Source organism: Cryptomeria japonica, chromosome 2 (assembly GCF_030272615.1).
Source record: "Cryptomeria japonica chromosome 2, Sugi_1.0, whole genome shotgun sequence".
In the NCBI taxonomy this organism is placed as follows: Eukaryota; Viridiplantae; Streptophyta; class Pinopsida; order Cupressales; family Cupressaceae; genus Cryptomeria; species Cryptomeria japonica.
Window position 1 is genome coordinate 187,836,708 of NC_081406.1, and position 19,489 is coordinate 187,856,196.

General features: G+C 36.5%; 1 protein-coding gene across 2 annotated transcripts in view; it reads left to right on the forward strand.

Annotated features, from left to right (window-relative positions):
- The first annotated feature begins 13,673 nt into the window (after positions 1-13,673).
- LOC131029046 (DExH-box ATP-dependent RNA helicase DExH10) overlaps positions 13,674-19,489 on the forward strand; it is a 119,731-nt gene continuing 113,915 nt past the window's right edge. The window contains exons 1-2 of one of the 2 annotated variants that reach the window (XM_057959444.2): positions 13,674-14,930; positions 15,841-16,043. In XM_057959444.2, the coding sequence (XP_057815427.1) occupies positions 14,114-14,930; positions 15,841-16,043 (1,020 nt within the window). In that variant the 5' untranslated portion in view covers positions 13,674-14,113. The remainder of the gene's footprint in view (positions 14,931-15,840; positions 16,044-19,489) is intronic. The other variant, XM_057959443.2, reaches the window with a different exon arrangement.

The following is a 19,489-nucleotide window of genomic DNA, read 5'->3' on the forward strand; positions in this document are numbered from 1 at the left end:
TTTTTGCTTATTTGGATGCTTTTCTTTATCTTATTGGACTATTGTTGGTCTTGTTGGTTTTGTTGTTTTGTAATATTTTTTGTTGATTAATGAATTTTTACCCCAGTTTTTCAAAAAAACAAACAAACACTGCACTCGGTAATTTATTGTTTCCTCTAGGCACCTTTCTCCTCTTTAATTTAATCTGCACTCGGTAGTTTATTTTCTCTTCTTCACACCTTTATTTTGCTTTCGACAATAATTATTTTACAAGTTACACATTTACCTCGATTTTTCACTTGTTATTTTTTTAATTATTTTGAATGGAAACATTATGACGGTTCAGGAAGTTATAAATTTTAATAAAATACTTTATTTTGTCGGTTTTTCATTTGTTCGATTTGACATATTTTAACATGCTTAGGCCATTCCGCTCCACTTGTGTTGCCACTACATGGTATGCCTTTCCATGAGATAATATTTTTTTACTTTTGAATTAATTTATATGTTCATAATAAATATTATAAATAATATATATCAATATTACTTTATTTATCTATAATGTTTTTTTACAATTTATTAATAATTTAAAGAATCATATATACGAGATAGAAAGTTGTACACCGTTTTTAGCCAATAGGCTATTATAACGTGGTCATAGCCCACTTGAAATGTCTCACGCACCCAGAAAAAGCTGGACAAAGACAGTTTGATTAAATTTGGGCAAAGTGGAAGTTCCCAGAAAAATTAATGGAGGTTTCTTTAAACGCAACAAGTGTTGTCCATGGGCTTCCAATGCATCACCACCATATTATTAAATGGAAAATTAATTAAACAACAGCTACATCAGACTTTCTATTTACTAAAAACATGAAATTGCATGGTTTACCAAAAGAAAAGATTAGATTAATATATCAATTTAATATTAATTTAACCGTTAGGGCTCATTCCAATTTGAAGTGATGAAAATATATTTTTTTAAAGATTTTTTCATAATCTATAAAATGACAAGAATAAAACTGGTTTATTTTTTACCATAGGGGCTAATTAAAAAAACCACCAACTTGCACATACATCCGTTTTACGCAATAGGTTAATTGAAAGACTGTCACACACCCATTTACTTTATTAGGTTAACTTTAGTGTGGCGTGAAATTGGAAAACGGATGGTAAAACCTAAAGCCTACTGTTTGGTGACAAAAACTTCTCCCTGGGATAAACTTCCGTGTGTCATGAATTTGGAAAATTTATTTGGAGAATTGGTGGTGAGATCAAAACTTGATTTGTTTTCTTCCCACCGCTCTCTAATTGTTTAAACACGCCCACCTAAAGAATAACAAAATCAGAGGTGGAGATCAACAAACGCGCTGCCATAAAAATTTAGCTAAGGTGAGTTGTTATTTTGTTAAATTTTACTATACATCTTTAAAAATATCTGAAAAATTTAACGTGAGACCGAAGTTTTAAAGATGAAAAAATAGAGAGTGAGACCCACGTTTGAATGATGAATCCAAGGCTCATAATCATTTATAGTAGCGACTGACTAAGAAATAAAGAATTCGCGTAGGAATCAGGTATTTATCAATATTTTTACTTTTTCCTGCTTGACAACTTTTACAACCCCCCTCCCTAATAAAACCTAATTGAAATAATGAAAGAACATAGATTTTGTCAAGTGATTTCATAGCTAATAAACTAATATCAGACTCGCCACCTTGGAATTAAATGATTTTGGAGTTCATAATCACTGCGATTGGGTGTTTTGTGTGACTTCCTGTGATCCCCCCTTTTCTCCTAGCCAAGATGTTAAGAGTGATTGAGTTGTACCTTAAAGTCATGGAATCATGTATCTTTAACAAATTGTGTTTTCTCGTGATAAATCATTTATCATTGCCTCTGTTGTTTTTTGCCTTCAAAACTGTTTTTTTGGATTCATTAGGTCAATGCATTTTTGCTTTTTTGACCAATTAACTGTCAATATACCGTGTTTTTAATTAAAAATACATGATCTTTTTGCTATGTAATCATGAAATTTATAATGAAATTTTTCTGCTCAAAAGGCCCAGTGTGACTTCATGTTAGGGTTTTGGGATTTTTTCAATTTTTGCGGTAGTTTTTTCAGTTTTCCCTAACCATAACCGTAACTGTAACCCTAACCCAAAATTTTGATTTTATTCCTGCTTTAATCCTAATGAATTGAAAAACTTGTATCTTTTTGTTTGCTGAGTTATTCCTGAGAAAAGTTTTTACTTCTCCATCTATTTTGCATCTTCATTGTATAATATATTTACGATGCCCTTGGTAGCTTTTCATTTTGCTTCTCATACTGCAATTGCATAATGCACTTCCTTCTACTTGACTATACGTATATTTATCCACAGCCTCACCAATCGGTTCTATTAATAGTCGACACTGAACACTAATGGCACACCATATTACTATTTGCCTTGCATTCATCATTCAAAGATGCATATATAATCTCATTAAGCTTGTTAATGGGTTTGGTCAAGCATTTAATTTGTATCTACTCAATGCCATTTCAGAACAACTTCATGGATTAGAAAAGTTCTCAGACAATAGTACTTTGACATTCCTCATAGAGTCTCATTCAAGCCTGTCTACTATATCTCAAAACCTCGCACAAAGTTACCTAAAGTTTCAGATGTCTTTGTTGAGGTCTGCAATTTTAACTTATATATACTTTGTGACTTACACATAGAACAAAATAATTAAACATTATACTGTAAAGCGGAAAAATCGAACCCTAGTTGTTCTCCCCTCCCCAACTCCAAGGAGAGAGAAGGGAGAGTCACTAGGGTTGATGGTTTTCACTTAGGAGAGACTTTACATTCAAAAGAGGGGTTGAAACCCACAAGATCCAATCCCACGCAATGCAAGATTGGATTCTATATGAGTTTCAAGGGTTAAGACATCAAGGATACCCTCTTTTGTAAAGAATGTAGATAGAAAGATTGAACTAGGAATGCATGTAAAGTAGGAAAGATTCGCTTATAAACAGAGATAGGGATATGGGATGAAGCTGCGGACCTGGAATTAGCAGTAAAATGTTGAGACGGTGCTGTTCTGCAAATTTGAGTGAAAGTTGACGGGACGATGGCGCCTGGCGTGCACACGGTCCTCCGAAAAATCCGCGAAACGAAGGGGGATCTGTTCGTCTCTGCACAAGGATTCCAGATCTTCAATTACAGCCACGTACCTACAACCTACACACAGAAAAGAGAGGATGATTGGGGGGTTAGGGATGAGGGGTTTGCCTTTAGGTCAAACCCCGGTTTTGGAATTAACCAAGAAATGAGAATGTTGTAAATGTAAATGTTTGTAATGTAAACAAGTACTGATACCTTGTTGTAAGAATGTTTGTATTCTTACATGCGAAGGTGTAATGTATGTAGTATGTTGTATGTTGCATGTGATCTCCTCTTTAATGGTTGAATCCTTGTCTTGAATGCAACACTTAGCCTTGAATGGAGACTTAGAATGCTCAATTGCTTGAAAGAATGCTTGAATGCTTGAATGTTTGAATATCGCTTCCACGTCTTGCTCTTGCTTATTTCCTTTTTTCAACCTCCCTTTCTAAGAGAGGAAAAGTAGTTTATATACTTGTCAATTAGGGCTGATAGACTGATTTTCCCGACCTTAGGCCGACCAGGAAACATTATTTTCCAATTTGCAAACTTAAAGACCCGATGCCCAAAAGAGACCGGGCCCAAAATAGGGCCAGGGACCAGGGCGTTGGGCGCCATGGTCCTGGGGGACCAGGGCGTTGGGCTCCCTAGTCCTGAAGGACCAGGGCGCTGGGCGCCATGGTCCCACCTCCCGGGACAGCAAGGTGCAGGGAGGGATCAGGCCAGGGTGTAGAAAATGCAATTTTTGATGTCATAAACAGGTTTCGGGGTCTCCATTCAGGTTCAATGTTGCGCCGCCATCGTGAAGACCCAAATGCAGTCAAAATTGCAAGTGTCGCAATTTTAGGACGCTACATATACTGTAATAGCATTTCATTTAGTTGCATGAGCACAACTTCATACAAAATAAAAATATAAATGGATTTCAATCATGGGCCTTCAGACATATTTTTACTTGAACAATTGATGATTTTTTTGTTAGGATAACCGGTGAACAACTGAGAAGGGGGGTGTGAATTAGTTGTTAACATGTTATAACTTTTAATCCACAATACAACCTTAAACAAATCAAGTATCGGTAAAGCACATATAGATGCCGGTGGGAACAGATACCGGTAAACAATACAACTTAACAATTAACCAGATAATCAATGCAAAAGCAACCATACCACATAACACCATGATTTGTATGTGGAAAACCCGGAAAGAGAAAAATCACGGTGGGAAGCCTACCCACGGTTAGATGATACTTCTGCAGAAAGTATGTGTTACAATGAGGGGCCTGCACTTGCACAAAGGCACACTGCCTAAAGCGTACTGCTCATTACAAAAGAGTCTCACTGACTATAGAGAGGCTACAACCATCTCAAGATAAATGGACAACAATCCAATAGAGTGAACTATTAGAAATAGCATCTACCATGCTTGATTACAGTCCCGATTAAGCTAAGTGTCAGAGGACTAAATCCTCTTATGAATCCAATTCGATCACCAATGATCGATCATCTCCTCTGCCTAAATGATATTACAATATTCGTACATTACATTCCTTAACCATGACCTTTCCAATAACCACGATACTTTACAAAGAGTTTATACCTCTTATTTATACAAACCCTAAGGCCTAAACCAATTAGGTTGGCCACCTAAAAGATATTACAATAATATCATTACATAATTCCATATTATAATGATATGCCATGTCGGCTTAAATCCATAAATCATCTCAAGGCATCCCGGTAACGTGTAGAGTACACATTAGCATGATACCGATCCATAACCTACATAGGTACCAGACCTATTATGGGTCCACCACGCCAAAGCAATGTCTTGAAATAGTTTAAGCATAATCAAAGAACATCTTCAGCATTTTGAAATCCATGAAGAAGCTGCACCAACACCAACTATGTAGCTTGTCATGATTCTTTAATGAAAGCTCTATCGGTAAAGCCTTAAACTAGTATCGACAAGGGTTTACCAGAGTGTATGATAGCATCTAATTACTAAGCCAATACCAACTGACCAAAACATGATCATGGAGCATATAACACGTGAAATCAAACATACTTTACTGATCCAAACATGTCAAAAATGTCCAACAGATAGTCTCTTTTGTCGGTAACACTAGATCTTCTACCGTTAACCAAAACTTGTCTATCGGTAACCAACCATAACAGCTAGTGTTGACATCAATGACAAAACATCAATGCAACACATAATCAATTCATCCATAATGCCAACATTTTCAACCCTTTGCCTGTGAGCTATATTGTTGTGGTGGAGAGGGGAAATTAAGTACGTTCTAATTCTTAACATTTCTATTGACATTAGTCCATTTTAAATTGAGACATTAAATATATGCAAATAACTAAACAATCTATTTTGGCTTAGATATTTAAGGTCATAACCTTAACAAACAATGAAAATGGTGCCTCCATGACATAATTTTCTCTCCCTTTAAATTAGTGTCATATTTAAGTTTATTAAAATATTTGTGGATATAAAAATATGGTACTAAAATTTCATAAAGTATTAATGTTTGTGTAATTAGATTTTACAATATGTACAAAAAACACAATATCATATTATTTGTACATATTACAATACGTTTTCAAAATTAACAAAATAATCTATATATATTATATAATTTATTATTTTTAAGAAGATACAAAAATCATAGCTAAACCTATTTTTTTTCTATTTGAACCTTAGGTACACATTTATGCATGTCCACCCTCACTTTACCATAAAAAGATAACTACAACTAAAAAAACATAAAAAGTGTTTTTTTAGACTAATACGTTTCAACAATATTAATATTATTTTTATATAATATGATTTTACTACGTGTTAACAGATCATATCACGATAAAATGAAGATCTCGATGTAATCACAATTTCAAGGGATTTATCTCAACATCAATCGACACCCCCAAGACCATAGGATGCTAATGCTTTGGCGTTAGACTCAAAATTCGTTGACTGGTTTGAAAATAATGAAAGTGATATTGAGTTGCTTGCAAATAACGTCACTGCAAATTGCCACGAGACTGTCGAAGAACTAAAGAGAACATGTGAACAGGCACACAACCTTCAAAACCAAGAAATTGAAATGGTTGAGGAGGCTATGCAAATGCTCGAAACAACCTACAAAGTACTTGAGACCTACTATGAATCAATCCGAGAAATGCGATACAAAGAGTTTCATAGAATAAATGATTTAACTGGACCAAAGCATAACTTCAGTGAATTCGTTAACCATGCATGGCCCCCTGAATAGTATGATAATTGAAAATTGGAAGATTTTTGTTGTACTTGTCAATGTTGAATATGTGTAAAATATGTAACCTTTGAGAAAATTGTAAACAATTGCAGTGTACAATTAAGTTTCCAGATTGAATAACATAACTACAATGTTAGTTTTCTTCCTTCCATGTATAGTTCTTATACATTCAAAATATTATTTAAAATATAAATAAAATACTTTATATTCCACGTAAACATCAAGGATAAAGTTCAAGGTTTACACTTCAACTAAGTGGGGCTATGCATACACTCTAAACGACCTAATAACATAACTGCAATGTTAGTTTTCTTCCTTCCACGTATATTGCTTAGTCATTTACGATATCATTTAAAATACAAATAAAATACTTTATATTCCACATAAAATTCAAGGATAAAGTTCATGGTTTACACTTCAATTGAGTGGGGCTATGCATACACTCTAAACGACCTACAACGTAGTCAAGCAAAGTATAACATTTAGCTCACTGGATAGGAAATAGCTTTCTAGAAGTTGGAAGTTTTTTATGATGGGCTAAAAGGTTATCAACCAACAAACGTCGTACAAATTGTACCTCTTAGTGGTAGGTCTGCAAATTAGGTGAACATTTGAAATAAAACAATTACAACAATTGATCATTTTCATTCCATGTTTATTGCTTTGATTTTTACTATATATCAACATAGAGGAATGAAAAAGTGATGAGTACGATGTACAAAATTTGACCTTGTGTAATTTTTTTTGCTATACGCTATGTAATTACACCATCAAATATTTTGAAGGAATTACCAAACAACGAAAATACTAACTACAAATGCAATCGAGCTTCTGGTAGATGGAACTATAGACCTATCCCCATGTGTCCAAGTATTCTTCATATCAATATTTGGTAGAAACCTTGAACAATCTACACGATTTAGACTAGATGTTTCTGATGGTGCACACGAGCACAAAGCAACGTTGCCTAAGAAGTATAATGATTACATACTCTCTACAAAGATCACAGTAGGATCCATAGTAAAGTTATCAGAGTACATATGTCCCAAGTCAAGTAAGACACAGTAAGGAGCTAATTATGACATTGTTTTTTGGAAAAAATAAAAATGGCGCTTATAGAATAAGAAAATATAATGTTGATAGTTTGTTTCATTAAACATGTGTAGGTGGATTACAACTATAGGTGTAGAGATTGTATCTTTGAGGCATGAAATGATCGGAGAACTAGTCCCCCTTGATGCAGACCAGGACTGGTAGGAGGAACTAACAACACCACTTACCCCTACTTCGAATGTTGGATTAAATACCCTTCAAAATTATGGCACACTCTCTTAGACAAATGTACTATTTGGATTAAAGCGACCTCAAAGTTCAAGTGGGCTACCGAGAAGAATTATGCCTACAAAGAACTTGAATCCATTCCAAACAAGGTGGACCATCAAAGGTCATGTGACTATAAAGAAGGATATTCATCGATACAATAAGCAAACGGGAAGTGGGTGTGTGTTTAGCTTTGACATCATAGACAAAGAAGGGACTAATACACATGTATCATGTTTTAATGATATGGCAAACATTCATTATGGTAATATAGACATTGGAGCTACATGCAATCTTTTGGGTGGAGTTGTTAAGACAACTAATAGAATATATAACAAACTTAACAGTGGGATATAAATAACTCTTGTGCCTAAATCGATAGTAACCCTCTATGAAGATGACCCTTCTATTCCAAAAAACCATTTCTCGTTCATGTCTATTAATAAAATACTTGAGAAAAGTAATAATTCAATCACCGATGTTATTGGTGTTGTTATCTGCGTAGAACCAAGCTCTACGATCAGAAGAAGAAATGAACAGAGGTTATGACGCGTACCATAAAGCTACTAGATATGTCTCGAACAACAATAAAAGTCAGACTATGGGAACCACCATCTAAGAAAGAAGGTATCCATCTCCAACAAAAATACTACCTTCAAGAGACCACGATCCTTGCAATCAAGAGTGGGCATGTTTGCGAATATAATGGAAAAGTATTGAGCGCATCAAGCAATACACACCTAATTCTAAACCTAAAGATAGTTGAAGCTGAGAAATTGAGAACTTGGTTTGACAAAAATGTAAGTGACGCGCATGGAACTTTGGTTAAGTATATTGGCATACCTCCACCAATTACACGAATGACAATTAGCGACATCTAACGAGAAGCAGAGCATATAGTTCAACCTCATAATTGCATACTAAAGGCAACAACCCTACTCATTAAAACAAAATGATGACTTTAATGGTGAAAAGAGACAACTTAGCCCAAGGCAAATAAAAATAAGAAGAGAGAAAAGCCATAAAAGAAATCAAGCTTATTATACACAACACGATGATCAAATAGCTGCACATAGGCACCTCATAAAAGAAGAAAAAACTACCCAACAATAACAACAAATACTACACGTGCCTACATTTAGAAATAATCCTAACTTTACAATGCATTGAAGAGATTTCGTCAAATAATAGACATAGTAGCTAGCCTACAAACATGCAGTGCGTGTAAGGAGTCCTACCCATGCATTCTCTTTTATTCGTCAAAACCTGCCACCACTTGTCGAAGGTGCTTTAATGAAAAAGGCATGCATCGCTTCTCACTAGCCAATAACATGGACCCTAGAGAGCAGCCAGTAGTCCTAAAAAAGCTAACTCAGATAGAAGAGATGCTTATTGCTAGAGTAAATCCTAGCTTGCAAGTGAGCCATACTATTGGAGGTCAATACAGGTATAGTGGACACACATTTAGCTTCCCACAAGACATAAAAGTATAGCAAAGGAGCTTCCACAAAGAGTTTTGGACTTAGATGTACTTATAATATTGTGACTAAATACTCAAGGTCAATGCTATGATTGCTACATGAGGAGATCACATGTTAGAGATGCATTGGAATATAAAGTTAGAAATGATTCGCACTATAAAGATGTTGTAATCAATGATGATCGCTTGTTAGAACTCCTTGAAAGAAGAACACATATTTATGGCATATTACATACCATTGAAACTAATAATGAATTTATGGAGCTAAATACTGGTGATGAGAGTGATGGTGAACAAGCCAAAAATGATACAACGAGCACATCATCCTTTGTGGCTAAATTATCAAACAGATACCGTGAACTTGAAATCATGAAGCAATCATTGGAGCTTGAAGATAGTGTAAGTGAAAGTATTGCTTGGCCTACAATTGACACGCCTCCAATTAACGAATATAATACTAAGGGCTTACTTGACATAGAGTTCCCTACACTTTTTCCAAATGGTACTTCTCTACAACCCCAACCACGATTAAAAGAGGTAAAAATGCATGAGTATGTATCACACCTAATAAGGTTTCATGACCAAAGGTTTGGAAGGCATCCAAGGTTTCAATATTTTGTATTCAATCTTATGATGCGACATTGCAGTCAACGACTTGCAACAATTTCCATTAAAAAAATATGTAGAAGAAAACATACCAGCCACTATTGAAAACCTACGTGCACACCTCAAAACTCTCCCAGACACACAACTAGATGAAGAGCTTATGCATTTTGGGTCATCAATGAGAGGGACGAGGCCATATTGGAACAAGTGTCACTTGAATTATCCAACATGATTAACCAAATAGGATCACCCACACTGTTCTTCACACAAAGTGCAGCTGACACAAAGTGGCCAAATTTGCAACAACTACTCATAGATGACATGACTTTAACAATGAAATCAAACAAGCACCATCAATAAAATGTGATCAATAACCCACATACAACATCATTATACTTGCATCAACGATTTACTATCTTCCACGAAGAGGTCATCGAGAAACTCCTGAATGCAAAAGACTACTTGTATAGAATATGAATGGCAACATCGAGGAATGACCCACTTACATGGATTCCTTTGGCTCCAAGATGCACCAGACATGGACAATCTTGATTGGGAAAATAATGAGGAGGTTGAAAAGGAAAGAACATTCTTTGACCAGCATGTCAACTCTTGGAACCCACGAGATGCATTGATCATATTTAATACAATACATCACTCTCTCCATGATGATCCATGCCTACTAAATACGTCTGAAATATTGGTTGTGAACACCTCAAATGACTATGAAAACATAATTAATTGAGTCCAACGACACACAAAATGCATAGAGGGAGCATGCTTACACAGAAAAGGGAAAAAACTAGATTGTCAATACAAAGCTTTGTGGAAAGAGCAAGAAAGCTCCACATTATCACGTGATAACACTGACACAAAAGGAGTATAAACCTGCAAGAAATGATGATCAACTAAATATACACAGTCCAAAAATGATCTCAATATGGAGAGCCAATATAGATTGCCAACCTATTGTGTCGCTACAACTTGTCTTAAAATGCATTGCCAAATATGCATCAAAAGCAGAGAGGACCTCAGAGAGTTGCAAAAAGATGCTAATAAGAATATCCACGAGCCAACGGACATAAGATGTTGCAGTGACCGTATATGAAAAATTTATAACAAAACTTTTGGTAGAACGCGATGTTGGTGCACAAGAAACATGCCATATGCTCTAGAAATTCCCCCTTGTTGTGTGTAACAAAACTTTCACAACCTTGAATGTTGGACGAAAAGTGCTACACCGACTAAGAACAAAAGGGAAAGAAAGAAGGTTGGAAATCAGTTACCTAGATTCTTATATGGATTGCCCAACATAATTGGAAACCATACCACTATTAGAATCTACAAGATCTTACTCCTATGCAACGACTCATAAAGGCTGCAAATGGAAACAAAGAACAATAAAGGCCACTGTGAATGTTTTCCCAAAATTCTACAACATTCCAAAGCAAGATTCAGAATACTTTGAAATTTTTTGCTGGGGTGAGTCACTCCTATACAAACACTTTCAGAACATATAACAAGACATAGGCCTTGACAGGAAGAGAATAATCACAAATTGGAATCAAATGAATAGAAATAAGTATGATGCATGGCACGTAAACCGTACCACCGAAGTGGAACCCGATACTGAACAAGAAGAAGATAGTGAAGATGATATAAACACATGGAATGTATTGGAAATGCAAGAATGGGAATTACTCTCACGAATGGGAACAACAAGTCATCTTAACCTAGATGAAAATGAAATGCTCGACATGTGTGACTTTGATCGCAACTACAAATGAGATGAAATTACAGTGCCGCATGATCTACATGATATGGCATCAGAATTCATTATCGTGGCAAAAAATCATTGCCTAGATGGACCTATACCAGTCCCGCAATGTACCTAAATATACCTTATCATCAGGAGCAAAAACTAGTGTTGGCAATAATCACGAATCATAATAACGGGCTTTCAAATGAAGCATTATATATGATTATCTAAGGAACAACATGGACAGAGAAATTTTACCTAATTAGTTGTATAAGGAATGCACTTCAAGGAGACACTCCCCAAAGCTGCCAAATCCTTATATTGGCACCAACAAGAATTGCAACATTTAACATAAACACAACAACAATACACTCAACACTCAAAATCCCTATTAAATATATGCACCCATTACAAGGCTAGTCATTGACCACATTTCAAGAAGACATGAAGTGTATACGATACATTCTCATTGATGAGATGAGATTTATAGGACCAAAACTACTTATACAAATAGACACGAGGTTACGTGAAGCTTTCCCAAATAGATAACATTTACCATTCGAAGGGATATCCATGAATATGATCGATGACCATGCACAATTACCGCCTGTAATGGACAAGCCTATCTACACTTCACACTGAAGTGCCATAGCATCATGAAACCTATTTACGACGACCGTAAGCTTACAAACAATTTTTCGCCAACAAGGTGGAGATCCAACACAAGCAGGATTTAGATAGATTCTTACCAACATACGAAATGCACAACCAAAACAAGATGATTGACAATTGTTGATGTCACACACAAGCAAGGAACTTACACCCAGTCACAATGAATAATTTAAGAAATCAATACACCTATTTCCTACAAATGACTTGGTAAGGTGCCATAACAAAAAGATGTTATGAAAATTGAATCGTCCAGTTGCAATTAGAAAAGCGGCAAATGTTCGAAGTCAAACAAATGCTGAATCTGAGGATGAACAACTCGAAAAACAAGTTCTATTATGCAAAGGCCAACGAATAATGCTAACAACAAACATATGGACCAAATCAAGCCTTGGGTGAAGTACTCGACATTGTGTATCAATATGGGTCCAATCCACCAGATATTCCAACACATGCTATAACAAGAATTGATAACTACACTAGGCCACCATGGAATCCGATAGATCCAAAAGTTGTACCAATAACACCAATATCACTAGGAAACATAAGACACGTCCCACTTAAGATGACATGGGCTATAACAATCCACAAATCCAAAGGCTCAACACTGCAGAAGGCAACAATTGATATATGAGCAATTGAAAGGTAGGGCTTGACATTCACAACCATATCCAAAGTTAAATCGCTAGACGATCTTCGTATAGAACCTGCATTCTCCTTCGAGAGATACTCTAGAATGCAAAACAATCCATATACCATCATCAAGAAGAAAGAAGAAGCAAGACTACAACAACGATCTCTCTAAGATAGAAAAAAGCTATATGTAAGAACTATTGGATATTGGTTATATTCTTACATATTTCTATAATGATATCCGTTCAAAATTTGTGGCATGTAAATCTTTACAGATTTATTTAATACTCAAAAAGGTTTTCTGAAAATTGACATTTGTTTTCACATAAAATCACATAATTATTAAATTTTTTAATATAATAATTTTGTTGAAATCTTTTAACTACACAAGTTGTTGACAACTGTTTTGAAAACATATAGTGCATTACATAATTCTTATTGATTTTGTTGGCCAACATTCCACAAAGTCAACGATCACACAAATATTTTATACAACTATCAAATACAACCAAATACAACCATATATTACTATCCGTGTACCCATTGCACCTCTCATTAGATGGAAGCCTTAATATTAAAATATAGGATGTTGTCTAAGGGGTTGAGTTTAGTTGGTTCAAGCATTGAGTTTTCAATGTGGAGACCCATGTTCAACTTCCATGAGGGACATTTTTGTGTAGAATTATAAGTTGTGACTCTTGGTCTTCCATTGTTATTTAAAGTGAATTTCTAAGTTGTGACCCTTGATCTTCCAATTATTGTTTCTAGTTTTTAGATTGTCATATATACACTCCAAAAGTGAAAGAATGGCCACCATCAGCTTGCTTGTCTGCACTCCGATCAAAACAAAAAAAACTTCAGTGACACAAATAGCTACTCACCTATTCAAATAAAATCCCCATTCGAAATATAGTCATCCGCGCCCTTTCGGACCACTTACACTTAGGGTTTTAAGTATATTCACAGTGAGGGTTAGCAGGATATATAAACTGTGTATGCTGGTTGCATACAGTTGGTAATTTGCGCGGAGACTAAATAGCTTCGAATCTCGCAACAACGACTATCTGTAATATAGATGGTGCGTTTTTTTGGTTTGCAGTATATGCACTGAAGATTCAGAGTATATGCACAGTTGGAAATTCCACTAACAGGAACGCCTCAGCGTAAGGGAACTATTTATAAACATTAGCTCATTCCTTTGACGAATTATTAGGAACTTTTAAACAAAGCAAGAAAAAATGGAGGATTCTCCAACTCTAGGTAAACGAAAGGCCGAAGAAAATGTCGACGGCAAGAGCAACACAAGTCATGAAGGGGGCGATGTTCCCGGTGAGGCTGTGCAAGCCGATCCAAAACGCCGCAACCTGGTTCGAACTTGCATTCACGAGGTGGCAATACCCTCGGGCTATGTTTCCACAGTTGACGAAACCCTCCATGGTAGCATTTCGGATCCCTCATACAAGGGTCCCATGGCGAAAACCTACCCCTTTACACTGGACCCCTTCCAGCAGGTATCCGTGGCATGTCTTGAGCGCAACGAGTCGGTGCTGGTTTCCGCCCATACTTCCGCAGGGAAAACTGCTGTAGCGGAATATGCTATCGCCATGGCCTTCAGAGACAAGCAGAGAGTAATTTATACTTCCCCTTTGAAAGCCCTAAGTAACCAGAAGTACAGGGAGCTCAGTCAAGAGTTCTCGGATGTTGGGTTAATGACGGGTGATGTCAGTTTGTCTCCCAATGCCACGTGTCTTGTCATGACGACTGAGATTCTCAGAGGGATGTTGTATAGGGGTTCCGAGCTTCTTAAGGAGGTCGCTTGGGTTATTTTTGATGAAATTCACTACATGAAAGACAGGGAGCGCGGCGTTGTGTGGGAAGAAAGTATAATTTTCTTGCCCCCTGCAATTAAAATGGTGTTTCTGTCCGCTACCATGTCTAACGCCACAGAATTTGCAGAGTGGATTTGTAAATTACACTCTCAGCCTTGTCACGTCGTCTACACTGATTTCAGGCCAACTCCGCTTCAGCATTATGCCTTTCCTATCGGTGGTTCAGGTCAGAGTATCGTCCAGAGTCATTTTTTTTTCAAGTTGGTAAAATTTTGTTAAATTCAATAATAAACATAATTAGTTTCAGCAGGGTCACATGCAGTTTTGAGCAGTCATTGCTTTTTAAAATATAAGTAGCTGGGGGCAAGTGGTTCGATCTTTTTTTTTCCGTTTCATTTCAAATAGTTGTCAGATTATTTTTTATTTCCTAAATTTTGGAGGTAAAATTTAAACGGAAAATAATGAGGAAGGGAAGACAAAATATGCAGCCATGTGACAAATTTATGTTCGAACAGTAGCTGTGCAAATTCAACTCCTCTTCCATCAACAGCCGAACTTCCTTATCCTAAACTCTTGCTGCTCCACTATTTTAGGAGAAGATTCCAAATCAGGAACGGTGCTTATTACAAAATTACACGAGACTGCCAAAAAGAAACAGTCAGCAGCCACACGGGACCATGCTATTAGTGATTTTTCAGATTAGAAAACTTTCACAATTTGTTTTGGTATAAAACATTCCATAAGAGTTAACAGAGTCATACTTTTTAATAGAGAAAAGCTTCAGAAAAGACTTGATCAATATTTGAAAAGTCAATGTTTTGGATCCATCTTGAAGATGAAGTGTGATTGGAAAAATTTGATGTATTTAAATAGTTTATCAGAGGCCTTTTCCAGGAGCATTTATTATCATTATGGACTGTGAAAGCCTTACAACACTGATTACAAGTTCTATGCTTTCCCTCAAATAATTATTCAGCTTATTAAAACAAAAATATGTTATGTTCAAATATTATTATACCTCATTTTATTTTTTCTGCTTAAGCAGTACATGTATATCTTTTCTGTAAAGGAAGGATTTGCCAACATTTTTGTACTTATAAGAAGTTTATCTTCCCTTGAAAACTTTCTTGGCTCAGGTCTGTATCTTGTGGTGGATGAGAAGGAACAGTTTAGGGAAGATAATTTTATGAAATTGCAGGAGGTGTTCCCCAAGAAAATAATGGATGATGGATTGGCACCAGCAAAGAATGGTCTCGGTTTGCATGGCAATGCCAAAGGTGGGTCAAAGGGTGCAAAGCCTGCGAAAGCTCCTGGGGGAGACATATACAGAATTGTGAAGGTAAGTTTTTTATTTGAAGGAAGCTTGTTGGTGTAGTTTCAATTTTTGAGGTGGACATCTTTGAGTTTCTCAGACCCTTAGAAATCTAGATCTGAAACTTACCTATGAGCTTTGCTTGAGTATGAAATGGCTAATAACATGGATACAAAAGTAACCGGTGGTAGCATTTCACTAGTGGTGTAATTTATTGGGCATGCATTGCGTTTCTTGGGATGTAGGTTAGGGTGAGTGTAGAATCCTGTCAGTAAGATTACTAGAAATATCCTATTGCTCTTCAAAGACTGGCTTTGTAGTATTCCATACTGCATGGTGACCAATAGTGTGCAAAAAAGAGCATCAGACTCATTTGTATTTATCTTAATGTTACCATTGCGGGGCTAGAGGAGTAACTTTTCTTTCTGCATACTCTTAGGAAGTGATGTAATCTGTACTGAGTTAGATCTCTGCAAAAAGTTCATTATCCTCCACAGTTATAACCATGCCACTGTAGTATGTTACTTTGTACAAGCATTTTTGGTAGGATGTCTATCTGTTTAAACATATTAGCTTGTTGATTATTTTGTGAAGCAATCAGTCTCTGAGAAGAATATCAACAGACTTAAACATCTGCAGAAAAAGAGAGAGGGAAGCAATCAGCATCACCGAGAACAAGCAATCAGTAGGTGAATCCAAGATCAAACCCAGGGATCAGTATAACTGCTTATATATAGCAGTGAACCACGAGGATGCGTCCCCCCCAAAAAAACCCACGTGTCTCCGAGATAGGGACGTCTCCAAGACGGGGGGATGGGGATGGGGCCTCCCTTGCCGTCCCCCCACCATGCCACCACCGCCATCGGGATGTCTGGAGATGCCGGGGATGTGTAAACGTCTTCGGGACATCTTGGGGACTCTTAGGAGTCTCCCATAGCCCCAACTTAGAAATTCGAACCCTAAGCAAAAATGTTGGAAAATTTGTGAAAATGGCATCCTTATCTTCAACCCAGTCTCATTCTCTTCATCAGATATATACATGAAATAAAACATTTAAGTATAAGTCACATTTCAATATGTCTTTTTCCTTTCTTATACTCAAATGTTATTGTATATATCTGATGAAGAGAATGAGACTGGCTCAGTCACATTTCAATGTCTTTTTTCTTTCTTATATTTTAAGTTATGTTTCATTTATGTATTGACAGGATCTTTGAGAGTGGTTTCAGAACTCTAGGATGTTAATTTGTTACCCAGATCAGTAATCAGATTTCCAGTATTTAATTGTTTGCTAACATTAAGTAAACTATAAACAAGTAAATGCAAGAATGAAAACAAGTGAACAAGAGACCAACACAAATACCCTGGGAAAACGTCCAAGGAGGAAAAACCCAGCACTAAAGACCCACAGGTCAGATTATGTATTCAATCTTAATTGCATCAATACAATACTTAGCTTGACTCTTCAGATCTGCTCCCTATTATCATATCAGATCTGCCCTTCTAATTACACCAGGTCTGCATCAAGTCTGCTCTATAATCGAAATTAGGAACACCAAATGCCTTTGATCTTCTTGAACAAATTCGCCCAATTCTCTTCTAAATTTCGCACATTTGGTTGCAGAAGAATTTCGCATGTTACATGAGAAGGAATGAGTGAATTGTATTTTGCAATTGATCTTTATTTATATGAATATTTAACCCATATAATTCCTAAGTTGGCTTTGTTGAATGAATGCATTTTGGCGCCAAGTTGAATTAGTGTGGCGTGGTAAATATGGGGCTGGTCTTTAATTAGGGGCACGTTACCCCTTTTAGGACTGGTCCTCCACATTACCTTTAAGGGAAGGACCTAATCCGATAAGGGTTCGGATGTTGCCTTAGGGCAATCCGAACCCTCTTTCCTAGTTACAAACAACATAGGAGTTATAATGCACATTCTAGGTTTAAGAAGATTAAAAAATTTTCAGACTTAGTCAAATTTCAGTTATCAACAACCTCCTATCAGTATTATGTTCGCTCTCTCTATCTCACTCTTTTTGTCTCCCTTCAACTCTAGGCCTATCTCTCTACCTATCAATCTTCCTCTAACCCCTCTCTCTACCTCTCACTATCTCACTCTCTTCTCCTTCCCCCAAGATCTAGACCTATCTCTACATCTCTCTCTCTTACCTAGATCCTTGCCAAGGGTGCTACCCTCAACCTCGTTTTGGTGTTACCCCCAAACCCCCATCAAACTCTAATTCTAAGCAAGTAATAACTGATAAGCCAATGAAGAATCATGATCATAAATCATTTTTTCAATATAATAGAAATCTCCAATTTGACAATTTCATTTGTTAAATTTTATTTAGTATATAAGAAATCTTAGTATTTGCAAGTTTGCTATTTTTAATTTTATTAATTTGCCATAGTTTCATTTGAAAAATAATACTTATACATCTTTTCATAACTAGTTTTTCAAGTACTATATGTATATCAGCGGCACCCCTCGTCGTCCCCCCGCTATCCCCAAATTTAGGCCCTTTTGTCCCCCCTGTCTCTGAAACCCATCCCCGCGCCCCCCCGTCCCCAACGGTCGTGGAATACACACACACATATACATGTATACATATATACACATACACATACATATACATATGTATAGACATATATACATATACACATATACACATACATACACATACACACAAACACATATAGCAATTCCATACAATAGATCGTGTGGTTCTAAGTCAAGAGACAATTTAACTCCTATTTCTAAGCTGAATCCAAAACCTTAGTTGAGAAATTTAGGATAAACAAGTAAAGTCCCAATAGGGGAACATTACATCCTCTCTCCTCGTCTTCTCTCTCCCCCTCTACATATCTCTCTACCTCTCACCTTCACTACCTATCTCCTTTTCTCTCCCTTCCTCTTTATATCTCCCTCTCTCCTTCACTACCTATCTCCTTTTCTCTCCTTCACTACCTATGTCTTCCTCCATCTCTCCCTCCCTCATTACCTCCCTATCCCCTATCTACCTCTTTATCTCTATCACTGTCTCCCTTTCTCTTCTGTAATGCCCCTTTTTATTAAATGCCCTAGTTTTGCCCTAAAATCAAATTTCCAAGCAAGTGGGAGGTGGAATAGGGTTATGTACCAACATAGATCACCCAAATCGAGGTCTTGCAAACATGTTAGATAATTATTGAAAACATAATTAAACAAATCTTTTGTTACAAATAGTAAGCAAAACATAGATCTTGTTACTAGGGTTTAGGAACATTAACCTGATTATAAGATAGGCATAACTTAATGATATAACTCAACCATAGGGAGGCTAAGATAAAGGGTATGTTAGAGTGCTTGAATGTTCCTCTACCCTAGGCCCAAGAGCCGATATTATATCCCTCTTGGCCTCATGGGACCATTCGATCACCACCATGAGGTGGCGTACCTAGTGAGGATTCCCGTAGCCGTTCCCCTCACC